Raw genomic sequence first — 26,987 nt, forward strand, 5'->3', positions numbered from 1 at the left:
ACCCCAGAGGCCACAGCTGACCGAAAAGCATCTCTTATAAAAAACTAATACGTCACCATTGCCACTTCACGTATCGTAGAACTGAAATAATTCCCAGTGCATTCGACATCATATCAATCAATATGCATTTCCTAGTCAGTCACAGGCCCTGGGTTAAAATACAAGACTACCAGGCTCCCAATTAGCTCAGTCAGTAAAGGTGGTCACTCCAAGCATAAACTGGGCCCTAAAACTTTGCAAGTTTGAGGCAGTTGTTGGGTGACAATGACAACAACAATGACTGGGAGTTCACAGGAGAGCACAACTGGCAACATCAGGCAGTAGGGTGGGTTATGTCAGCCAGGGTTATGTCACCCTCCAGAGACTTGTCAGGTGCCGGAAAACTACTTGGATGATGTCAGTGGAGATATGTCTATCATCCATCTGACGTGTGCTCCACTGTAGTGTATTGTAAAAACAGCCATTAGCTGCTCTGTGTATTAGGGGATTTCATTCATCATGTGTAGACCATGTTGTGGTGAGGTAAGCTGGAATGTTCAACTGGTAATTCTAAAGTAGGGTGAAAATGCAAGGGAAAGCACAAATGCAATAAACAAACAAAAATATATTTATTCTTGACTTGACTTGAGATGTTGAGGTGTTTGTGCTCAAAATCACAGATCATTGCATTGATACTCTGCAGGTAATCTGTACCAGATGCTAGACATCTATGGGTAATCCAATCCGATAGTATTGGTACATTATAGGTAAACTGCGTGATCAGTGTGATCAGACCAATGCATAGTTATGGTTCAGACCATTCAGCTTCAGTGGCCACCGTGTCCCATGAGCATGCTGATTAACTTGTTCTGTAAAATGGCACTTTTTTCACTGAGTTTATTTTACAGTCCCTCCCTACACCTGCAAGGCGACGGTTGCCAGGTCCACTAGAGAGGGAACATCTGATTGCATTTTCTGTTTACCACCACGAGTCCCATCCCACCCCATCCCCCACCCCCCGCCCCCCTACACCCAACCCCCATTTAACGTTCTCCATTGGAGTTCTCCCGCTCTCAACTTTGGCAGCTACCGTCTGCAGCAAGCGCAGCGAAAGGCAATAACATCACAGTCGTCTCTCGTCTGTGCCAATATTGCAGCTCTCTCTCCCTCCGCAGACAAAGACGCCAATCCAACAAAACACTCAGGGACGCACACTGCCAGACTCACCCGCTTTCTGTTGTGCACACAGCTCTCACAGTTTAAATATAAATATGATCCATAAAAAAGCACAAAACAAAACACACACACACACACACACACACAAACTCATACATAATAATTATACATGGCTCAAGTAAAAGAGGAAATATGTCCACGGCTTTCTCTAACTCGCTATTGCTGATTGCAAAAAGGGCTGGAAATAGACTATGCACATCTGCCAGATATTCCTGCACACCTGCTGTTGGTTTAGTGAGGTGAAAAGGCTGGAAGAGGAGGAGGAGGAGATGCGGCCGTTAATTAGGCTCTTCTCCCTCTAAGGCGCAGGGGGTGGGTGGGTGGATATTGGGGGGGCTCAGCGTTGCCCTCTGTGGCTGTGACAGTGACATCGCTGCCTAGCACCACCCACACAGCAGTGGACATCATTTACCCCAGACAATAGGCTGACATATGGGTCCCTACTTACTTCTTTGTTATTTCCTCCTTTTTAACAGCCCCATGAAGCAAAAGCCATTTGCGAGCTGAAAGCACAGACATTCTATCACCACTGTACTGTGTGACTCATAAGCAAATAAAACTGAAATGACCAGAAAATTCAATACAAATCATCTTTGACTACATTTGACCAGATGCTTTTTCCTCCCATTTCCGCCTTGAGTTTGGAATTGCAAATTGCAGGCTCATCTCATCCCAATATCTTCTCCACTCTTGCAAGAGCATGGATGCACAGCAAATCCAATTCTCTGACACTGGAAGGTTATTTGGACACTCGCTGTCACACTACAAGTCCCATAATTCACTAGGTGAACAGAGGATAGGTGAATGCCCCGACATCATCTGTGGGACTCACAGGCACCTGACGAGCTGCTAAAGGTTGCTAATGAGGTGCAAAGAGCCTGACCCCAATAAATTGAGCCCCACCCTGATGGAATGAAGCTAATTGTTTCCCACTGCTATGAACTCAAGTTATTCACAGTTAATGACAAAGCCCAGGCCTGGGCCTTAGGGCTCAGCCTACTCTCAGAATAAGTGCCTTAACCACTCAGGAGCCGCTAAATGGACTGCTTTTAACATTGAATGGAAGGAGTGAGGGATAATTTTAACACGTAATACATCAAGTCATGAATGGCACATATGCTATTAAAAATGGAGCAAAGCTATATACAGAAAAAAAAATGTATGTTCTGGACAACAATGACAAGTAAAAGAAAATATATTTTAAAAGTTTGAGCTACAGTTTCAGAGACAAAGCAAACTAAATAAACTAGCTAATTAACTAATTAACCGTCTAAGTGCAGTATACACATGCTTGCATTTTCTAAAAGAGACAGTGGATGGGTATTTCTGCAGGAAAGCTACTCTACAAATATTTCTTAGAGTTAGTGCATACTCACTGAGTTTAGATTTACAATGATATGACACCCAAAAAACATGTAACCACACAAAAATGCAGACAGTGCAGTTCTCAGACAGTACAGCTTCAGTCAGTGTGTTTCCTTGTGCAGATCCACCCATTTTCATTGTATTTGCTCCACTTTGCATTTCTCTGAAAGTTTGATGTTATCTATCTCAGTGAGTATGCTCTAACTAGCTCAACTAAATGTCTGTCTGTATAGATATGGGTGCCCATCACCTCTGGATCCTTTGAGCCCTCTGAGTACACTGATACTCTGTACTTGCATGTTGCTGTTTGAACCAATCCAGTGTAGTGAGGATATCTGTCATTCTGCTTGAATGGAATCATTGTAAGTGTGTTTTATTGCAAGGCAAGCTGCAAGCGCAAGCCGAAAAGGCGTACAGACGTTTGAAATTGACAGTTGAAAGAGAGGCAAAATGGTTTGTCAAGCTAAACTTTGTAGATCTTATATCCCCTGATGTTCCTTCATGTAAGGAGCTTGCCTAAGATCTGCAAAAAAAAAAAAAAAAAACTCAAGTATTTTTTTTTTCACTTTACCACACCTTAAATCAAACAATCACCTCTTAAATTCACTTTCCAGCCTGTGCCACGGCAGTCTCATTACCCCATGTAGATGTGTTCTCCACACGTCTAAATACAGAGGTTCCAGAGCTCACTCTGCTGTCTCTGTGAGCTCCCACTCTCTCAAAGACAAATGGAAGAAGACATTTCAATCTTCTCTACCACAACGCCTTTCACTGCAGCAGGGCTCCACTGACAATGATCTATAGAGCTGGAGAGAGAGCAAACAGTTGCAGAGCGTGCATGGCCACGGAAGTGCGGGTAAAAAATAACAATGGCGCACACTCGTCCCCTCCCGCCATCCACACCGGTGTCCCATTCTTTCCCCTATCCCCCACCTTCAGCGACAGCTGGAGGGACTTCAGCAAGACGTCTGGTGGAAGTGGGGGGAAAATCTGCTTCTACATTGGGGTGAGGAAGGACAAAGCTGGGACTACAGGTCAGAATTTAGGGGGTGCTCCATCAAACCTCCAGGGTCATAGAGACGTGGATGCCCTCCAGACACATATGCTGAAAGACGACATCTCTGCCTTTGTGGGCTGAGGGTCCCTCCTAGCTAAGTTAGTGAACACACCAACTTTGCTCTGAGTAAAATATCAGCTTGGCGTCCCTCTAAATCAACTAAAGCTAATTTATTAGCGTCAAGGCCCCTTCACCTGAAGGACATGACAACTTAAGAAAAGCGGAGGTAAGAACTACAGAAAGAAGAGCAAGAAGAGTGGGAGCTCACGGGGGCGGCAGTGTAGCAAGTGGTAAGGAGCAGGACCCGTAACCGAAATGTTGCTGGTTCGATTCCCCCTGGGAAACTGTTGTTGTACCCTTTGGCAAGGTACTTAACCCACAATTGCCTCAGTCATATATCTAACTGTATAAATGGATAAAATTGTAAAAATTGTAACCGATGTAAGTCACTCTGGGTAAGAGCATCTGCTAAATGCCAATAATGTAATGTAAGCTCAAAATGAAAAAAAGAAAAAGTAAACAACAAACAGGGTATTCTCTCGTGGTGCCTTTAAATACAGTAAAAAATGAAATATAATGAGAAAACATTCAATATATTTAGTATTTACGCTGGCTTTATGGTGTCATCGTTGGAGAACTGAATCTTCAGAAATATAAATCACAGTGATATCTATGCAAACTCAAATGCCAGGTGGGGTATCCCTGTTGTATACTGAGAAATCCATACGTAACATGGATTGCTTCAGCAAAGAGGCAGCTATCTGAGGGTCGTCCTGAGTACGGACCGCAGCCAAGCAGAAGCAAAAGTAACATGAAAATGTTGAAAGCAACAGCACACACAGTGAAGGATTTAAGAACAAGAGCATCCAAACCGGAAGGACTTTTTGTCTGATGTGGTGCATGTCTCTCGTCCGTAGCCTCCAGACATGTACTTGGGTACCAGAGCAAAGGTCTCTTCCTTACACCCCTTTTGTGTTTTAACCTAATTTCTGAGCCTCTGTGTAATACGACATTCCTACGTGTCTTGTTCACATGCACTTGGTCCCTCTCTTCCCTCTCCTCCTCAAGGTGAAAACACCTGGCCTGACGCCGTGAGACCACGGCCGACCCGGGTAGTCCTGGTGACATTTAAATGCTAAGACCAGGGGTCGGAGATAGAGGAGACCGTGTCCCGGAGGCATGATGGGGGCGCGGTTATGCTACTCACGGCTCTCCATGGCGAGGATGGTGATGTTGTGGACGGCGTTGGCCTCTCTGTCCAGCTGCTTGGCCGTGCTGATGATGCCCGTCATGGCGTCGATGTTGAAGAAGCGCTCCAGGTCTGTGTTGCGGTCTATAGAGTACCTGCAAAGAGGCAAGAACTGCATCAGACCGTGGAGAGGTTTAACTGCTTTTCTCGTAAGACTTTGAAAGTATTCATCAGTTTTGCCAGTAAGTGCTAATCAGCCGGGAAAGATACCTGAACGCTATTACCAGCTGATTCACTAAAGCAGCATCTGAATGATTTTTATAATGCTGCCTTGAAGTTCATAGCAACCAATAAAATGCAGTGGATAAATGTAATGGAATCTATATATAACACAACTCACGGAGCTATGGGGCCTGTTAACAGAGCCTAGATTCCTTTGGTGCTAATGCTCTGTGCTCCCCACAGCTGCTGTATCTGCTATTATTCTGGGCTCATTCAGCTGACTGTGATTGGATGCATCTCATTACAAGCATGGAACGATGGCATTGCAAATCCTTAATCACACAGCAAAAACTCAATCATCACCCCTCTTGCCCTGGCAAAATGCATCACAATAATAATTATGTAATCATTGAAGTATTTTTTTTATATCGCCACTTATTTAAAACTGCATCGGAGAAAGGGCTATTTCCTGTTCTTTCTCCCTTTGAGATTTAGTTTAATGATTCAAAGTAATGGTATGCAAATGAGAAAAGGGGGTGGACTCCAGGATATTTCCGACATTCCTGATAATGACAGCATTCCTGAGATATTAACTTGTTATGAATCACGAACACGACACTATCAGTCTCTATCTTTGTGTAAAATTTGACTGCAGTTTTTATGACCAACCAAAGTGTGGGGCTCATGTTGCTCCAGTTATATTGAACAGAGGCCTATATAATATTACAGGTGCTTGAACATAGGTTGACATTTCAACAAGTTTGACATTTCACCTCTTCATATCTATAGTCAGAAGATACTGTATAGACCACACTCCCATGAACTTTTTTACAAAAATAATGAGTCATGAAGATTAATTGGAGGCTCTTCCGTTGCTGCATTCTTCTTCCATTCCTAGGACAAAGTCTTGGAAACATGATGAATTAGGTGGATATTATGATATGTCAGTGGCTTGTCTTGTCACTGGCTTCACAGGTAACAGTGGCTGTCCAATTAGCCTAGTAGACACCCACTGTCTGTGTCATCTTAAGCCAGTTAAACTGACAAAAAATGACAGTATTTTTGCAGGGAATGAAATACAACAAAAATAGTTTAGTGAAGTTCAGTTTTCATAAAATGTCCAAGATATGCAAGTCTTAAAAGGCGAGGTTTCTTACAACCTGATGATTTAAGCTATACCTGCAGAGTTTGTACCTGCAGAGTTTCTAACAAACAAATACCAAAACAAAAAAAATCTTCTTGTGAATACCCTGGATTTCGTATATATTGCCAGTCCTAATAATAGAATGTTCTCCCAATTGTTATACAAAATTTTCTTTTATGTCTCACTAGTGTTAGTCTAACACTACGTGCACACGCACGCACGTGGGCGCACACACACACACACACACACACACACACACACACCTCTGGGCCCGGTTTCAACATTACGGCTTCGACTTTGGTCTGTATAACAGCTTAGAGGATCAGGTTTGGATTTGCATGAACCAAGCACTTTCCTGCTCTGTGTGTTCATTGAAACGATTAACCATTTTTAGAAGATGTGCATTTATTTTCAAAATCGTGAACTGATGTTTTCTCCAGTGAAACTGGAGTCCATGCTACTGTATAAGCATAGTAGAAACATTATAATGATGCCCTAAATATTAATTACAAAAGCAATTCAAGAGTTACTTGTACAACTGCATTAGAAATACAGTTACTCTTTTAGTACTGAATTTATATGAAGAGTTGCCAGGATTAGTTCTTGAGAGATGTAGTTCTTTTAATGCCTAGAGATGCATTTTGATCAGTGTTTCATGAGTCCCTGGGATAAACAAGTGATTCAAGTTCCCATTAAGTAGATGATTCAAATGACTAAATCAAGAAGTAGACTGGATTAAAATATGAACCCTCCCTGGTTCCCCAGGGCGAATGTGGTCAACACTGGTTTATGGCAATACAGAGAGGTATTTTTACTTCAATGGTAACATTGAGCATATTGTACCATTCAAACCCCATTCAACTGCATTCTGTTTCCTGCTCAGGTAGAACTAGTGAAATAAAATACAAGCTTGCTTCACATTCCTCTACAAGACGATGGGCGTAAAGGGAGACTTTTTAATCAGTCTCAAACCACTGCTCTAAACAGCAGGTATTAAACAAAAGGTTTTTAGAAAGTGGAGTGCAGCCAGCCCTACCTGATAGCGCTGTTGGAGGTGTCGGGATCGTGGGCTGAGACGGTGCCGATGATGGTGCCCACCTTGGCAGCCTCGGACACCACCATGCGGCTGAGGGGCGAGGAGAAGACAGGAGGCTCGTCTACGTCCTCCACCGTCACGCGCACCGTCGCCGTGTCGCTGAAAGGGCCCAGGCTCAGGAACCGCGGGTCGATGTTGCGGTTGGTCGCCTCGATCCTCAGCGTGTAGGTGGCCTTCGTCTCGTAGTCTAGCCCCTGCCGGGGGGGGGGGGGGGGGGGGGGGGAGAGGGGGTTAAAAAAGTAGGAGGTTCACAGTTAAAGTAACCACCGCAAAAGACCGAGCAAGATGAGAGAACAAACAGACTGGCCCACCCGGCCGCTCTGCACAACATGAACCAACCGCGACCTTGCAATATTCCGGTGCTTCTCTAGCTCAAATAAAACCACCTTTCAACCCATTGTACTAACTTACAATACACTTACCTACAGTACACTCACTGTGCCTGCATAAAGGAAAAATACTGTTTAGAACAGAAACATGAGTCTCCAAACACTCATCTTCAAGTACCTTTCCAAATTCAGTACATTTCTTGTCTCTGCTTGTGAGAAACAGGAATAACTGCACCGAAGGCTACTATTGTGACAATTAAATACAGTGTTAATAGCAACATGATTTTCCTCCCCACAAGTTGCTAACGAGTAGCTGCTTCGGAGTTTGGGCATTTTGACTTCACAGGTATCACGCACAACAAAAACATGGAAACACGGCATCCACCACCCCCACCGCAATTAATTATGGAAGCCTTGTTTGCAGCCTTCAGCCACCAAACAAAGACAGGCCAGAGGAGTCAATGGCTCTGGCTCTGTTTCAGAGATGAAGGCCATAGATTTTCCAGACGTGGCCGCATTAATTAACCTCGTTTGTTTCTATGGGAATGATTAACGCGGTGTGTGTGATCCAGCAAGACATTTTCATCAGTTTAACACCTCCAGAAATAAACACTGTGGACGTGTGACAGCACAGGCATATTTCCACCTTCAAGTGAGTTCTTTTTTTTGGCACAATCTCTTATTTGTCTTGGTGTTACACATCTAATTGACTACCAGATGCAGCCAATGGGTTGCACAGAATACTACGCAAAAAAAAAAACATGACTTGTGTAGGTGTAGTTCGGGCCTTACTGCTAAGTACTAGCCGAAACAAAAACTAGGCTTTCAAAATAAATATTTGTTCAACTTTCAAAAAAATCATTACAAACTGTACTGTAATATAAACATCATTCTTTGGAACTTTGTTCTTCTATTAATTCAAACCTGTAATAGCTTATTATTTATTATTATTATTTCTGTTATACAGCCCAAATTACGTATGATGTCATTCCTATATGCAGCTGTATGTTGAAGTGGAGCAGAATCAGTTCACTGCACAAAGGAACAGTGGCAACTTGATTTGAACCATTTTGTGACAAGTCCAGCTTCCACAGCCACCACACCACAGCCCTGTCAACTATTGTGGTTTCCAGGTGAAATCTTAGGAGGTACAGCCATGTGTGTGGGCCGGAATGCACCTGATTCTCTGTCCAAAGGTCCGTACCTTCTGCAGGGTTATGACTCCTTCCTGCGTGTCTTTGTCGGGCGTAACCCTGAACAGCCCCAGACCGTCCCCATCTATAATCCTGTACTCCATTTCGGCGTTGGGTCCCACGTCGGGGTCGGCCGCTTTTATCTTGGCAACCACTGAAGCCACTGGCAGGGACTCCGGAACGGTGAATTGGTAGGATTCTGCAGAGGCCCAACACAGTTATTGATGAGACCATTTTCTCACTCTTATCACCTGGGCTTGCTAGATCTCCCCCCCCCCAACTTGTGGATTAAACTTGGCCAGGCTCTGCCGGCCGCTCCCAACGTGAACTGTGATTGCATTCCCGCCACGGTCACATGTCACTTTGTCACCAACAGGAGAAACACAGTGGGATTTACGGCTCTGCCCTTCTAGCTGTCCATGAGCTGATCGTGAATATCGATGTTCTTTCTGAACGGAAAATGCCCACATGCTAAAATCAATGTGGGAGACAACGCAAGCCTTCATGTGACCATGTCATGCTCCAATTAGACGCCCAAACTGATGTGCGGTCTATGGATTACAGATGTTTGTTTTTCTGCACTAGAGTCCTATGTTGCTAAAATTCAGCAGCACTGGAACCAGCGCACCTGAATGGATGCTAAATCACCTAAGAATCTTTTTTTTTTTTTGTCATGACATACACAGCAGTATGCTAGACTCGGAGAATAGAGAATGTTGCTTGCATGCACACTGTTCAAAATATTGAAAAAATATATACTATCCATACAGGAACAAAAATTGTCTTTACAGATTGAACAGACAACAATCTCCACTGTCACACAAAATCACACAAAAAGTCTCCACTGATTTCCAGCATGCAAAATTACAACAACCCACTTTCACTCATAGTGTAATTCCAATGAGAACAGCAAGTTCTCAAGGTTGGACACAAACATGCACATTATGTTCTATTAAGTAACTGATTCTGTCACAAACAGTACTTTGATTGCAATTGTGTTTTTTTTTTTTTTTGCGGTAATTATGAACTCAGCAAAATCCTTTTGGCTCAGCAATGCTGCTTTTCAAGGTGACTCACGAAAAGTGACAGCCACAGAGACGCAGTCTCCTGTTCTGCTGTGGTGTTAATTGTGAACTGTGAGTAAAAATGGGGATGCTGTTCACCACCACTCTGTTTGGGTGTGGTGTAGAGAATGGTATAGAAGCACAGTTGCAAAGGCTTAGCTGGCGGGACAGGAGCTGCTGTATGCTCTCAGATTTGTGCTCCGCGACGAAAAGCACATGCTGTGACAATAATTGGAGATAAAACATAATAAAAAGAACTGACAACAAGATTTATGTCCAGATGCTACGGTGAGGAGGTGCGGAGGATGGGCAGAGTGCATTGTGGGTAAGGCGCCGGAGCAGGGGAGCGGGACTCACTGCGAGAGAAGCGGGGCGGGTTGTCGTTCACGTCCGTGAGCGTGACGGTGACGGAGGTGGTGCCCGAGAGGCCGCCCATCTGGCCCACCATGTCCTTGGCCATGATGACCAGCAGGTACTGGTCCCGCGCCTCCCGGTCCATGTTGGGGAGAGCTGTCCTGATGATACCTGCAGGCAGGGAGAGAGAGAGAGAGCGGGTGGAAGGAAGGGAGAGAGAGAGAGATGGAGGGTGGGTGGTAGTGAGACGGAGAGGGAGAAAGAGAGATGATGAGTGAATGGGAGACAGAGAGAAAGAAAGAGGAATGATGGAGGGAGAGACAGGGAGTGGGGTAAAGAGAGAGATGGAGGGTTGGAAGGAGAGAAGGAAGAGAAAACACGAGAGATGGCAGAAGCAAAAGAGAGGGAGAGAAAAAAAGAAGGAGGGTAAGAGGGAGAGGAGAGACACTGCAGGGAGAAAGTGTATGACTTAATGTTAGCATGTGAAAGGGCTTGCTAGTGAACCCCTGCAGGAAAAGAAGCCACCGCTAAAATAATTTCTATTCTTACGTTTTTCGTTTTCATTCAGTTTCAAATAATGCATACAGTCATTTAAAGTATTTCAGATATACTATTATTATTCAGAATAAAAATAACCTATTTCAAATCCATACTTTAGTTGTACTCTGCTCTGATGAACACCACTTCAGACTCAAAAAGTTCCCTTATGGCTTAGCTGAGAAGCCAGTAAGGATGGTCATGTAATAGAAAGTTTGAACGGATATATCATGAACTGACTGATGTTAATCACACTGCAGGAGGCCATTACGGACAGCTTCATCATGGGTTTAACCCTTTCACCACCGGTCATGCCAGTGCGTAGACTGACTATACTTCTGGGCGATAAACAACGATGAACCGTGACCGTAAAACTGCGTTCTTTGGCAGGAGCTGCTGCAGGTTTTAATGTCAAAACTGCCACCCCCTAGGAAAGTGCAATTTACTGGCTTGTGTATCATTTCAACACCTTAAAATGCAACAAATTACCCACATGGCGCAAAAAGAGTGATCTTTGAGGTCTCATGAGGGCAAACCTTAATTTGGATCGGCTGTCAGAATTCACAGACCTCTACTGATATGTGTGGAAATGGAACCCCGTCAAGCTTTTGTTTCATGTATTTTCCTCCTTCCATTTTTTAATCTGTATGTCCATCCATCTGTATCTATGCTGATCTGTTTCATTCTTTTTGTTATTTTTATACTCACAGAGGAAAGAAACGCTAATTAAGAGAAATTATGTCAAAGGGAAAGTATAACAAACAAGTAATGAACAGAAATGTACTTGGCAGGGAAACTTTACGGATTTTTTTATACCATTAGAGCTTCGCAACAAAGATAAATTGAGCACCAAACTTTGAGACAGACACATAACTGTGCTAAACATAACTGTGCTAAATTCTATAGACAGTCTTTCCAGAGCACTGAATCTGAAAATAGAAACAAGTCTGCCTCCCCCCCCCCCCCCCCCCCAAAAAAAAAAAAAAAAAGATCAAATCCACAGAGGTGGTCAAGATCTGTTAGCAGTTGGAAAAGCAGTTTTGGAGCCAGCACTGCAGGAAGAGAAAAGGGATGGATCGAATCAAATGTGTGCAATGACGCTCGGTGTGTGCAATGGAGCTCGAATACCAGCTCTCCAGTGGGGGACTGGAAGGATCGGTGCACACCCCCCCACAATGATCACCAAACCCCCCCAATGCACACCCATCACCCCAGAGATGGAGCGATTGCATTTCCAGTAGCCACAGCATGGTTCTGCTCCATGCTGTTCTGCACCACCTGCAGGCAGAGAAAGATGCATCACACTCCCCAATGTATCCAAGCAGCCCAGCATCCCCTGCCTGCATTTACACTAACCCTTCTTCCCAGAAGCACACAGTCCTTGGCATTTGCCTTAGAAGAGAAGCAAAGAGTGTGAATCTCTTAAGGGATAATGCACAGCTCTTTATGAACATAGTCGCATGGGGGGAGCGCTTTCTTGCATGCCACAAAGGTTGCAGGGTTGAATCCAGATGTAGACACTCTTAGCAGGCATTGTGTGGCTTTCTGCTACCGTGATCATGTGGAGGGCCATTTTGAGTCTTTGAATACAGCACAATTATTGCGGGGTTGGATTTTGGAAAAGATGCTGTTTTTTGTCCTCTTGAACAATGCACTTGATTGTACAGTAAATATGAATTGTAAGATCTATCTGTGATTGCAAGGCTTTATGAATTGGTAAGTCATATCTGTGAAAAGGAACAATTTCGTGTCAGTCCTGGGGCATCTATTAAATGTATTTTCAAGAATGTGTATCTGAAGCTGAATTCTACTGGATGTATACTTTGGCCTGCTGCTGTGCATATTTGCATCAATTAAAAATTCATAATTTTATTCATATTAATAATCATTGCATGTAGTGCAAACTGTGCAGAGACATTTTATTCATTATTATGTCCCTAAATTCTTTACCTGAAGAGTTAACTTGCTTGGGTGAGATTCTAATCAGAAGTGATATGGGTGGAATTACTGCAAGTGCTAATGAATCACAGTTCAAATGAGTTCAGTTTTTATACTCATGAACAAGGCTATAGAAAGCAGTCAGCACTGGAACTTTTTTAAGACATGGCTCAAAATGGACAGGAGGAAAGACTGAGCATGTGATCTCCCTGGTAATTAATTATCTTTGATCATTTGATCATTAGGTCTTTATTGTGGTATGTTTTCAGCTGTGAATGACATTTCCCCATTACTGCCAAATGTCTCTCTCCCAGTGCAGAAAGAGGCATGATAGATGTGTGCAAACTTTGCATTAGTACATTAAAAAAACAATATTTATTGAATAAATATATACCATATTACTATACAATAGCTTATTCTATGCAGTGTCATATCATATGTGCACTGTAATTCTCTTGAAGACCTCTGAGATTTAATCACCATGCATGTATTTAATCATAACTTGTGAGCGTATTTATATATATGTATGTATATACACTGATGAGCCAAAACATTATGACCACTCACAGGTGAACCGAATAACGTTGATCATCTCCAAACAAGGGCACATGTCAAGGTCTGGGTAGATTAGATGGTAAGCAAACAATCAGTTCTTGTAGTCAACATGTTGGATGCAGGAGAAATGAGCAGGAGTAAAGACCTGAGCGACTTTGACAAGGGCCAAATTGTTATGGCCAGACGACTGGATCAGAGCATCTCTGAAACGGCAAGGCTTGTGTGCTCCCGGTCAGCTGTGGTGAATACCTACCGACAGTGGTCCGAGGAGGGACAAACCACAAACCGGTGACAGGGTCTTGGGTGCTCAAGGCTCATTGATGCGCAAGGGCAACAAAGGCTATCCCGTCTGGTCTGAACCGACAGCAGGTCTACTGTGGCACAAGTCACAGAAAATTTTAATGATGGTTATGGGAGGAATGTGTCACAACACACAGCGCGTTGCACCCTGCTGCGTATGAGGCTGCGTAGCCGCAAACTGGTCAGAGTGCCCATGATGACCCCTGTCGACCGTCGAAAGCACCTACAATGGGAACGCGAGCTTCAGAACTCGACCTTGGAGCAGTGGAAGAAGGTCGCCTGGTCTGATGAGTCCCGTTTTCTTTTAGATCACATTGATGGCCGTGTACGTGTGCGCTGTTTACCTGGGGAACTGACGGCATCAGGATGCACTGTGGGAAGATGAGGGAGTGTGATGCTCTGGGCAATGTTCTGCTGGGAAACCCTGGGTCCAGCTATTCATGTGGATGTCAATTTGACACCTGCCATCTACCTAAACATACTTGCAGACCAGGTACACCCCTTCATGGCAATGGTTTTCCCTGATGGCAGTGGCCTCTTTCAGCAGGATAATGAGCCCGGCTACACTGCACACATTGTGCAGTAATGGTTTGAGGAACATGATGAAGTGTTCAAGGTGTTGCTCTGGCCTCCAAATTCTCCAGATCTCAATCCAATTGAGCATCTGTGGGATGTGCTGGACTGACAAGTCCGATCCACGGCGGCTCCACCTCGCCACTTACAGGACTTGAAGGATCTGCTGCAAATGTTTTGGTGCCAGATACCACAGGACACCTTCAGGGGTCTTGTAGAGTCCATGCCTCGGTGGGTCGGCGCTGTTTTGGTGGCACACAGAGGACCAACAGCATATTAGGCAGGTGGTCATAATGTTTTGGCTCATCAATGTGTATGTGTGTGTGTATATATGTATATATATATATATATATATATATATATATATATATATATATTATGTATGAATAGGTAGATACATATTCTTATTGAATTAAACTCGAGATCCTTGAGATCCTTGTAAGGCTGCATATGCCATCAATTGCCTCTTGACCTTTCTATGTTTAACGTGCAATGGATTACAACCCCCAGTCAAGAGCCGGAAAGGGCATAGGTACATCTTAATTATAACTAGACTATTTTTACTGAAGTCTCGCCAGATGGGTATCCTCTAATCTCTTTCGTTTGCTTTTCAGTGATACAATCGGTGCACCGACCCATTTGATGATGGGGGGGGGGGTGTAGCTAATCAAGACCGCCCGGTTCACTTACTAGGGTCCTTTTTTTTCATCTCCTTTTTGTCTTTGTTGGTTTTTAGCGTGATCCTTATCTGACACTTTCACATTCAATTAAACGATTCCTTTCTCCGTGACCAGAGCCGGTGGAGATGAATCTGAATCATTAAGCGCTGCCATTTTAGAAATATCAGGTGTGTCAAATTGAAAATGCATGAGTTCCCCCTTCCTCTTCAGTATCCCTTTAAACATAATTTGTTCTTTCAGAACTGGCTGGCCTTTCTTCAAGCTCCTTTCATTAAAGGCATGAAAGAGTGTGGTAATTGGGGACGGCTGTGTGACTTAAACATCCCGATTCTCTGCAAATGACAGCCGGCGCTGGGCATTCCAGGGGTTTTGGTTTGGGAAAGCCGAGTGGAACGGGGAGAGGGGCATCGCGTAGTTGGTTGTGAGAATCAAAGTCATAGATCTCATATAAACATTCTGCTTAAGACTCTCTTCAGAAGTGGTCTGCCTTTGAAGAGCTTCTGACATCAAAGCGTTGCTATTAAAAGAAGTGAAACCATATGCAGATTTCGGAGGGACATTCTTGCATTGGAACAAATTAAAAATTATATTATTGAGGGATTATGAAACAACCAACAGGAAATGGATAAGCTCTGTCGGCCGTTTCTAGCTGAGTGATCCAGCACCAGTTTGGTAAGCAAAAAGTCTAACCCAGCACTGTCTTTGGGATCCTGTAAATTAAACCTTAATGGAAAACAGGTGAAAAGTATTGAGTGAAAATGCTGAGCGCTAGCCATGCAACATATTGAAAAACCATATAAATTCTACTTTTTTCTGTACTGAAGTATAATTTTAACTGAAATGATTCATTCAGTCAAGTCAGTCAACACCCTCTATAAAGCGCACTTCACTCACCCTGAAAGTTCTAAATAACTACTACTCAGTTATTTTTGTACACCACTTAAATGTTCTCAATTAAGGCTTGCTGTTTTAATTAGCGTACACTTCTGTAAATGCATCTGTGCAGTGGGTAGTGGGTCTAGATTTCAGAAACATATTAACTTGAGTTTCAGGGGTTCTGTCTCGTCTTAATCAGATTAAGCTGTTTGTCTTGATTACGACTGATGTTTCGCCATGCCATTTGTTGCCAATTGTTGCCATGGTGTTTTGTTTCTTTTTTTTTTAGGACGAGGGGGTCTACTACATGGGCCCTTTCTTGTGATCTAATTCACTTCAAAAGTGTACTGGAGGCAATCAGTATGAACCACAGGTTTTTAAAGGAGGAAAATGAAGGATTTCCCATGACGGGCCGATGCAGTGTCGTGTGAGCGTTAATCAAGACACGGCAGCTGTTGCAGCATTTCCACAAGGCCTGCTATGTTTGATCAGCCTTGATAACTGAATTGGTTGTAAAACGAGTGTGGAAATAATGTCACTAATAAGAGATTTAGTATTCATTTATTATTTCTCATCTTCGAAATGCAAACGCCGTAAAAGCCACGCGCTCAAATCGTAGATAATTGCGATATTCCAAGATACTGCATTACTGAGATGAACACTGAAGGAGATCTTGAAGGTTATGTTGAATTTGCACATTGCCCTAAGAGGAAGTCCAGGTACCTCAAGAACCATAGTGCTGTATGTATCTGAAATAACTAAAGGGAGATCAATAGGTTATCCCTTTTTAGACATCGCCCTTCAGTTCTGAAATATTGTGATGGAAACAGCAGGTTGCTCCCTGTCGACCCTGTATACCCTCCGATGTAAGGATGTACACTTGATCACGTCACCAATCTCACTCAAGTACACTCTAACCCCATAGCCTCTGAAGAGAAGTGGATGGTTTGTTGTCTGCACAGGATTTTATTGAAACAAGAGTATGGATTCAGAGTGAAACACCCCCTGTGTCAGCTAGCATCAGGATATAAGGGTCAGCTATGATTTTATGGGACAACTTCTCTGAGGGTAGATTTATGAGGGTCATTTTATGCAGGAGCGCTTGTTATCTGTGAAGGACAGTGTGAAAGCTGTGGTGCTTAAGAAGAGCCGGTTTACACCCTGATCCTGTATGCTCCCTAGGATATGTCTTGCGGGAGCTTGACTAGCAGTTGGCATTCTCAGTGTCCTGCCATATTTTTTGTGTACATTGCCACGTACATCATTACTGCTAATGTTATAGGCTATGCATTTGCTAACGTGTCACTGAAACAACTGGTGATGAGTGAGTCTTCATGAGCGCAACAGTGCATAAAGTTACAGCCCCATCAGTGCTGTCATAGTCTTGCATTAAGCAATCAGGGCTTTGCTCTCTGCAGAAAAGTTCAAATCAGTGAGTTGGTGATTAAGTGATAGCTCCACTCATGTTGGTGTTCACGAAGAAATGGCCTCAGCTCAGTTAAAAAACTCAATTCGATTGCATGAGCAAAGCGTTGTCCATGGAGAAACTAAACACAAAAGCCGAAGGGCAGTGTAACTGAAAGTGGTGTAGATTATCATGGCTGTGTTTGAGATGACCTCGCAATGGGAACCAAAGGAACACAGAGAAATAACCTTGGTTATAATTCTTGAGAAAAGTCCTTAGTCTGGTTGATTACCTCTACTTTTTTAGTAGTTAAAAGACTCAGGTACATTTGCATATATAGCCCAGCTCTTATATTGGTATGGACACATACCCATTTTGAGGAAAGTGAAGAAGGTGCCACTTGATGTATACAAGACTAAAGTCACAATCCGGTTGATCCTTTCCGAGGGCGCAACGGTAAAAATATAATGACGCGACAGAGGATACAACACACAGGGTATACATGTGTTATCTCCAAACAGGATGATGAGTAAATGTACATTACACCAAAGCTCCTGATAATTCTGCACTGTCCTTTTCTTGACGTCTTCCTGCTGCAAGTGCCTTGTGGCCACTATGTGGATTTAAATCCCAAGTGAGATGTTTATTTAGATTACTCTAGAGATTTGTCTTCTCTGAAATTTGGATTGTAAGTTTCAATTACTTTAAAAATGGGAAGTCTACGTGTTTTACACGCATCCTCAGGGGCTAATGCATGTGAGAGACACACCTCTGGGCTGTGGTCACATGTGCAAACTGTTTCAAAGGGAACTTTGATTATCGTCAATCTGTGGCATATGTGTGCAACAAATGCTGTTTTCTTCTAAGAGGAAACACGGCAATTTGCCTCCTTCTGCGGGAAGGATTGAGAGCACTTGTGTACGTGACAAATGAACCGAGAACGTGAGCTCTATATTTTTTTTTGTCTTCTACCAGACAAAGAAATCACACATACAAGTTCAATCCATTTCCTTCTGTTGTTTGTGACTGATATTCGCCAAAAGTCAGCTTCTGCCTGTGGCATATCATACTGGAGCACATTTCTGAAATATTAAATAAACAATAAATCGATGGTCACTCATAAAGCGATAGAAATTTTGCCTCTCCCCTTTCTCTTCCTCTGTTCATCCTCTGGATTCTGTGTGTACTGTCGAGGTCATGCACTACATAAACACTGCATGAGGAAAATACAGCACAGCTAACGGGCACCATCACATTCTGTTTTGTATTGTTACATTACATTGATATTGTTATACATTCAGGTGTTAAAAAAAAATTGACCCAAGTGCTCCCTCTGAGTGACAAAATGTTGCCTGTAACCTTCACCTGTTTACTGTATGTGAAAACTGCCTATTTTAGCAAAGAAAGTGACATATGAGTGTTCCTAACACATTTATTTTGATTGTAAGTTGATCTTTTTGTAATCTGTTATTTCATTAATTAGTAACACTGCAAATTATTTGTCCAAACTTTGAGTCCTCATCTACACTCTCACCATAGTTTTAATATTTACAGCAGCTTACTGAAAACTTGATAATTTTACATAGAAACATCAGAAATTAGCTGAAATGTGATGACATGAGAGAACTTACATTTACATTTACTAATTTAGCAGATACTCTTAGAGCAATTTCAGAGTGAGTGCATTTAATAGGGATAGGCAATTAGCTGCATAGACACTGAATCATTAGTGCCATCCTTGAAATACAGTGCCACTGTGGGAGGCAGTGTGTCATCAGTGCTGTCATAGGCCCCGCAACCTGAAATTACTTCCAATTCCCAGCCATCAGGCTTGTACTGCCACAAGTCTGTGTCACCACAATGAGTTCACCACTGAGAATGCTTGACATACCACCAAGCTTTTATCTGCTATGCTTACATCATGACCCATTTTACAACTGCTATCTATCTGTTATAATAGTGTTGGACGGGATCGGAGTTCAAAGACCGCATGTGCGGTCTGAATAGAGGGGTTTGTAGTCCGTGCCAGAAAATGGACAGTGATCCTGCTGTTCTGACAGTTTTGGGGACCTCATAGCAGGTAACCAGTATAGAGCAATGAGGACAGGTGTGACAAGACCGTGTTTTTGTTGGCTGTAGTTCAGTCAAACAGCATTCTGAGTCAGCTGGAGAGGCCTGATGGCACCTGCCAGAAGACCAGTCAGAAGAGAGTTGCGGTAGTCTAATCTGCAGAGTACCGTATCTTAAACAAAGAGTTGTGTAGAACTGGTAACTGGGATGTTGTGCTGCTATCCAGCACCGCCCACAGGTTCTTGGCACTCTGGAATTTCAAAGACATATTTACAAACTAAAGGAATGTGTGAATTGGCTTGAAGGATTTTCCTGAAAAAGTCTAAAATATTATGCTGGCTTCATGTGTGAAAGACAAAGATCCTATGAAGGAATGAGAACAATTTGATGTGATTAAAAAAAAAAAAAACTAAAATGTGGGTTGTTGAACTTTCCAAGCCTCCTAAGGTCTACCTGAATTAACTGCAGTCTCCTGTGCCAGCTATGTTTTGTTATTGTCTGCACAGTCACAGACTGTATCCTCTCCACGTAATAACACTGTAGTGTAATGATTTCTTTAAAAACCACAAAAGGAGAGTGACATTTATGTAAGAGCCATTTGATTTTCCTTCATTTGGTTTGCTTACCTGTCTTTGGTTCGACTGAGAAGTAGGGTTGCCCCTCCAGTATGCTGTACACCACCCTGGCGCTGTTTCCGTATGTGGGATCGTCCGCATCCGTCGCCGCCACCTGAACCACTGAGGTCCCTGCAAAAACGGACGCACATCATCACCATGACAACGCAAAGCACCATTGATGCCGTAGCAATGACAATTTAGCCAGGGCTTATCCTTGACTATGACAGCAACATTAAACATCCAAACATAACAATAGACACTGTCACAATCCACCGTATATGAAGACCAGAGGTGCTGCCATTTGTGTCTCAAATTGTTTGGACCAGAGAAACAATATTCTTCCCTTGACCATGGTGCTTTTTGTCTCACCAACCAAAGCAAGCAGTCATGTAATATGTAAGCATTCAATTTCTTCTGGAATGGGGAGTACGCTCAACAAAAATGCAATCGTATAATTACTCATATAAAATCAATGATGTGGATTAAAAAAAAAATGATGACAGCCAAAAAAACTGGAAACCATTTACACAGAAATGCATTCAGCCTCTGTTGTTCCGTACAGTGCTCCTTTGCATCTTTATTGCACAAATGTGTTTAATCAATATCCACATGCAACACCTAATAAGTGCATTCATTTCAGATGTGTGTGCCATTTAAAATTGCAACCTGTATTTAAAATCATGTTGTTTTGCCTTTGCCCTTTTTCGGAAAGAGCATTTTTTTTTTACTGTTTTGAAATCTCTTACTTACCGGCAAACCCCGCTAATGAAATTCATAGGCAATCTCAATGCAATTTGTAGGATTTAGCATTCGGATGATGCATAATTCAGAGAAAAGGATCACATAACTAAAAAAGCACATGGTCTTTTCCATCCTGAAAGCCTTAGCTCAAAATGTTAAAAAGTCTAAGATGTGATGCGTATGTATCCATTTCCCTGCTCAGTTTTGCTTGTCAAAGAAAAATGCTGCGCATTCAATTACAGTTCCTCACCTCTTTTAAATGCACATTCACATTAGCTTGTTTTACAGCAAGGCATTCCGCTTCCAAATATTAACAATCTTATGAATGCTATTTGATAAACGATACAAGCATTGACTAGATATCCTTGTTATTTATGTAATTAGATGGCACTTGTCTGCTTTACTATGCTAATAATATTCATAACTACATCTAGAACATCACACATTGCACATGCATATGAATGGCATATATTTCCTCCAGTGTCACAAGTAGAAAATATGTTGAAACAAACACAACACCCTTTCAGAGTGAGAGGAAAAAACATCTAACTTTCACACCTGAAATACATCTTAGTACATTTAAAAGCACCTCGGTTTGTTCTTTGAGAATCTGAAACCCAGGGCAAGTGTTTAGTTGGAAGCGTTTATAAATTGGTCTTGCAAGGGCCATTGGCCTGATGGGATATGCCTAACTGAACACTTCCCTTGAGGTTCATTTCAAAATGTTTATTTACTTTTTTCCCCAGACAGCATTAAGATTAGCCTCCAGCACCCGTTAGGTACAAACACTTAATAACACATGCAACTGAAGTAATGGGTTTTCAGAGTCTTGCCCGAGGTGCTCTTTTAACACATTCTAGCCCACAGATCCAAGCCACTGGCTGCAACATACAATCCTCCTTGTGCAGGTTTTGGAGGTCACTCTCACATGAGCCACCGTCACGGAATGTTCAAGAAATGTTCACCTCTGTCCAAATAAGAAGGTGTTTCTGTCAGCAAATTTACACTTAATTGTCTGAAATCCACAGACCCTGCCAAATGACTGCATGAAAGACAGCTTGCAATAGAATAACGGGGATCTTGGTTGAAATTGAAATTGGTTTCGAAGGGTGAAGCCCTTCAGGACCAGGGTTTGAAACCCCTGCCAAAAATTCATTTCCACTTGGACATCACTCTGATTTAGGATGGTGGTGAGTAATCCAGGTTAAACTGGGCACATTTGGTCTGTGATGACACAGCTGATGACCAAATTATTATTATTATTACTCTTTTTTACTGCTTGCATTTACCAACTCAACTAAAATCACAACAGTTCCTAGTGGACCCACCCTAGTGGCTGTCATGGTCCCACAGCTGGAGTGCATTTTCTGTGTTGGTAAAGGTGCAATTCAAAATTTTAACTGATAAAAGCAATGACAACAAAAAAATCTGCCTTTTAATGCCTTAATCCCCCTTTGATGTCCAATATGATCACATAAAACATGCCTGGGTGTTAACATATTTCTTTTAAAATGAGTACTCAGCTCTCACTGTTGCCATGTAAAGGAAAGGAACTCACAGTGAGGCCATATTTTACTTTAACAGTAAAGGGCTTTATAAGAACCGGCCAGTCCCTTGCAAGAGCCATATTTATAGGCCTCTGCAGAATTCAATGCTCGCAGAAAATGGAGATTAGAGCTCCCCACTTTCAGTCATAAAGCAGAATTAAGAGCTCAGGGACCTTCCTGGTTTGTGTCACCTCTTAGGCGTGGCACCTGGGGACCTATTTTTTTCAGCTGAGGATTTGTACCAAGTTTGTTGAATAAAAGAATAAAACCAGGCAGCCTGTCACATCTATGTAGAAGCAGACCATAAACTGAAGGTGAATTCAATAGTTACAGAGCAGTGTGACCCACAAACTTTAAAGGTCTTACAAGTGTGTAATGTTTTGCAGCTCATGGTTGGGTTGTGCCTTAACATCATCTACAAAGCCATGAGGAATATTTCACTTCACTGTCACTTATCATGTTTATGATCCATACACATTCAGATTCGCCAGCCAAGAACCCACTTCTCCATGTACATGGTATATGTTACTGAGCATAGCAGAGCATAAATGTGCTTTCAATTACATATATACTGTCCATTAGCATCCCTCTGGCATTGACCATAAGTAATGGTCAAAGTACCAGTTTTGTAAGGCATAAACATTATAATATAATATATAAGCTGATAATATGACACCTCAGCTGTAATTTTACAGTAAAACAGATGGCTCAGGCACAGACCTGCCTTCAAGACCCTCTTGCTACAAATCTCACAGGGATCACATCAGATCAAACTATGTCAAACAAAAATCAATTTCACAACAGCTCAGAAATTGACAGCGAGACATCGCCGTGGCAATGGCAGGAACTTTTGGTCCTACAGCTTGAGGCTGGCGCAGAAGCTGCAGAACTTGCACATCAATTCAAGATTCGTGGGTTTTCATCACATGACTCATGGATGATGTGTAAAGGCACTCCCTCCTTGGAGACAGGGCAATGGGTGGGGGTGGAGTGCCTTAGGCCGCAAGCTCTCCACGTTTATGTGCCAGCTCTACTCGTAATTATCCAATTAAACGTGACATTTTCTCCTAATTGAACCCATTCATCACTCGCTTTGCACAGGTCTTTGGCTGTTAATGATTTAAAACACATCTATAAAACATTCATTGAGGACGAGAGTTACGTACCTTCCTGTAGTTTACGGCACTGTAAATTGCTTTACACAGATACTTACAAGAAGCAGATGAATTATTTACTGACCTAATCATGAGACAAAATGATAATACAGAAGGCGGGACTTGGTTTGTAGGTTAAATACTAAGCCAACAGGGTTAAATTCATCAGTGAAATGTAACTGTCAATAAACGAGTAAAATAACATCGGCCAATGTGTGTAAAACAGTAGCACAGCCTAACAATGTAAATGTCGTTCATAAACATTAATGAGAAATTATTTAGAAATGGTAAGCCCTGGAAACTCAATAAATTCACACCAATAAATCCAGATGCATCACATAATATAATGAAGAACATTTCTGGAGAACAATATGAGAAAATGATTCATATGATTTCATTACAACAGAATGTACTGTAGCCAGAACCATTCATTTTGAAGTGCTTATTTATTTGTTTGTTTGTTTTTTTTTTAATAACAGTCTTGTAAGTTTTTATATTAAAGCCAAGGAAAAGCTCTGTGAATTTCCATGTTGCAACCGCAAAAGAAGTCTGTCTATATCCCCATGTCCAAATAAACAGCCTTGGAGCACTCTCAATGGGTATTGATGTTTCTATTATTCAAACCATTTCTGTGAAGTACATACAGCTCCTTCCACCTCTGGCCAGAAGCAATCTTCACATGTGCAAAGCAGAACTCTGCTGTAGTGTTGTGTTACGTACGTATTTGTGCATTGTCATACAATGGGAGAGAACACCCTGTCACAGAGGGCCAAGGAGAAATTTGCGTGTTCCTTTACAGGAATGGTTTCATTCATCTCTGTATCGGAGGACTGGCTACCCACAACTGCCCCAGAACTTCATCATGGGAAACCATTTTAAAAACCTGAATTTGTGCTCCTTGACTGCTGGCACCTGAAATCTATTTGACAGGCCTATGATCACTTAGAATTTTCCAGTGACACACGGGGTTGAGTTGATATGAAATGTGCCCAGGTTGCACCTGGGCTGGCTCTGTTTGGCTCCCCTCCTGCAACACACCCTTTACCCTTCTATTCAATCCCTACGGATCCCGCTGGCCCCCGTCCATCCCCAGGCTTGTAATCCTTATTAGAGCTCGGCTCTTGCTCGGGATCTGCTCGAGGAAATGACTCAGTTCCCAGAGCCAGCGCACCAGCGTGTCATACAATTGGACTTTACGTTATTCGATCCAAACCTCAAAGTCGTCACCTGTTTCTCTCCCCTCCTCTACCATTTACAGCCCTTTCCAATGGGATCCTCTGACAAACAGGAATTGTGCAAACTGATCTGTTTGCCTCACCGTAGGCCTTTTATTTAGACCATTAGGTATAATGTCACAGTGACTTTTATTTTACTTTGTCCTCCGATTGGCAAACTTTGTCTACCTTTTTGCTGGCGGTGTGCATTGTTCCATTCTCTGGCAGGCAGTTACATAAATTTTAAATGAAAGCTTAATCCTCCCTTCCCATTCAGACAGAATTGGCTGCGGGTGTTACAGCGGGGTAAGCTTAGCTTCTTTTTCTTCCATGAATACCTCTGGAAGTGTTACCTTCCTCGTCCTGTTTGGATTTAAGCCGGCTATCTGAGCGCGGGCACCTTCGCCTCCCCCTTTTGTTTCTGGGGCTTGTCGTTTCACCACTTCGCTGTCCTTGTACCTGTTTCATTTGACGCAAATTTTTGTCGCCGCACAAAAGAGCTTTCGCCAGGCTGTTTTTGAGCACAATGACCGAGCGCTGCGTCCGCTGTAAGTGTCCATGTGAGAATGGACCGCGTACAACCTGCCTGTTGCAGTGACATCAGCCCCTTAATTTAGAGGATCCATTCAATCCTTTTGTCTTCTACAGCCTTGTGTAGCAAACTGATATACAGGGACTGTGAGGGTTTCTATATGCTTTAAAATGCAGACTATGGACATTAAGACATTAGAGGGGAAAAAAAATAATCTCATGGGCAATAACATGAACAGTTTTCCCCAAAATGTGTAATTAATTTACTGTGTAGCTTGCGCCTCTTAAGTATAAAAGGACCATTGATTAATAATTGCTTCTGTATAATGAGATGAGTGTGGACTCCCATTTTTCCATTCTAGACAAAACTGTTCTCATTACCTAGCATGGTCCATCAATGACTGATTCCAACATGCATGTAATAATATAGGAACAGTGTTCTGCTACAAATTTCAAACTAGCACTATTACAATAAATACTAATAACTCTGCTATTTCTCCCACTACAGCTACAGTGATGCTAGTTACTAACTGATTCTTCCTCTGCTACCATCAGTGCTATTACTTCTGATGATTCCACAGACGCAAAGCAATAGCGTTAGACTCACCGACGGGGGACATCTCAGGAACCCCTGCGGTGTAAGGCCCATCCAGGAACTTGGGCTCATTGTCGTTGATATCCTGGACCTTGATGATGAACTCGGACTCGGGTTCGACGGGCCGGTTGGAGGCCCGATCCACAGCCTGGGCCCTGAGGGTGTAGTAGGCCTGCTCCTCCCGGTCCAGGCGCTTGGTGGCATGGATGTCCCCCGTGTTCTCGTCTATGATGAAGATGGAGGAGGCACCCTCTCCGGACAGGACATACTTCACGCGGCCTTCTCCTTTATCTACGTCAGAGTGCAGCTGTGCAACAGGGAGCGAAAGAGAGAGACGTTTTTACACTTTTAACACAGAGGGAGAGAGAGACATTCTTAGACTTCTAAAAGAGAGGGGGGAGAGAGAGAGAGGGATAGAAGAGAGAGAAAGAGAGAGAGACTTTTTTTGGACTTCTTATCAAACACTTTATCAAACAGCTATGGCATTTATAATAAATTGAAGCATTAATACCATTGATGGAGCATTAATACAAATGGAAGAAAAACATACAAAATTGAACCCCAAAAATAACCACACAAATACTCCGAATAAATGAATAAACAAACATAGCTAACACTTCCTTCTACACTTCAGCATGTTCCCATTAAAATTCACACTGCCCAGAGGAGAAAAAAAAGAAGAAAGACAGAGAAGAGGAGAATGTGAGACAGGAGGAGAGTGTGAGAGAAAAAAGACTGCAGGTTAATGTAAGTGATCAAACACGAATCGCCCATTGGGACAGGAAGGTGATGGTAGGAAGCTTTCCCCTTATCTACATCTATCGAAACGTATCAATCACTTTCTTAATTGTTGTCCATTTTTAATGAAAAATATCTGTCATTTATTGCTGCTAAGTGTGCACTCAGCAACAGCACACACAACACAGCATTACTAGACTGGATCCTGTAGAATGCAAGCAAACCCAGGGGATTGATGGACAGGGAAACTGGACGGAAGCCAAATGCTCCATTTGCATGGCAAGTTTAACATGGAAGAGTATGCTAGTAGACAGCATACAGTCATAGGTGTGAGAGGAAAGGTAATTAGCATGGGGCTCTTGCTGGGCTCTGCCAGGACCATTGGAATAACTTGTCTCTTCTGCCGCCTTTAAAGACATGATGGAATTTTGCTGCCTGCCTGCTTTTGCTATCTAATGTTTGAAAGGTGGTAATGTAGCATAGCGATAAGGTGCAGGGCTTGTAACCAAAATGTTGCCGGTTCTCCTGCTGTATCTTTAGGCATAGTACTTAACCCAGAACTGCCTCAGTAAATATCCAGCTGTATGAATGGATAGAACTGTAATCTATGTAAGCCGCTCTGGAAAAAGAGTGTTTGCTAAATGATAATAATGTTATGTAATGAAAGGGTGATAGAAGAACAACAACT

General features: G+C 42.6%; 1 protein-coding gene across 1 annotated transcript in view; it reads right to left on the reverse strand.

Annotated features, from left to right (window-relative positions):
• The window catches only part of cdh7a (cadherin 7a), a 73,401-nt gene that overhangs the window by 18,957 nt on the left and 27,457 nt on the right, over positions 1–26,987 (reverse strand). Inside the window, exons 2-7 of the mRNA XM_036519021.1 lie at positions 25,574–25,868; positions 19,789–19,908; positions 10,232–10,399; positions 8,822–9,009; positions 7,229–7,482; positions 4,845–4,981 (exon numbers count right to left, since the gene is read on the reverse strand). Coding sequence (XP_036374914.1) covers positions 4,845–4,981; positions 7,229–7,482; positions 8,822–9,009; positions 10,232–10,399; positions 19,789–19,908; positions 25,574–25,868 — 1,162 coding nt within the window. The remainder of the gene's footprint in view (positions 1–4,844; positions 4,982–7,228; positions 7,483–8,821; positions 9,010–10,231; positions 10,400–19,788; positions 19,909–25,573; positions 25,869–26,987) is intronic.

Source organism: Megalops cyprinoides, chromosome 24 (assembly GCF_013368585.1).
Source record: "Megalops cyprinoides isolate fMegCyp1 chromosome 24, fMegCyp1.pri, whole genome shotgun sequence".
Taxonomy (NCBI): domain Eukaryota; kingdom Metazoa; phylum Chordata; class Actinopteri; order Elopiformes; family Megalopidae; genus Megalops; species Megalops cyprinoides.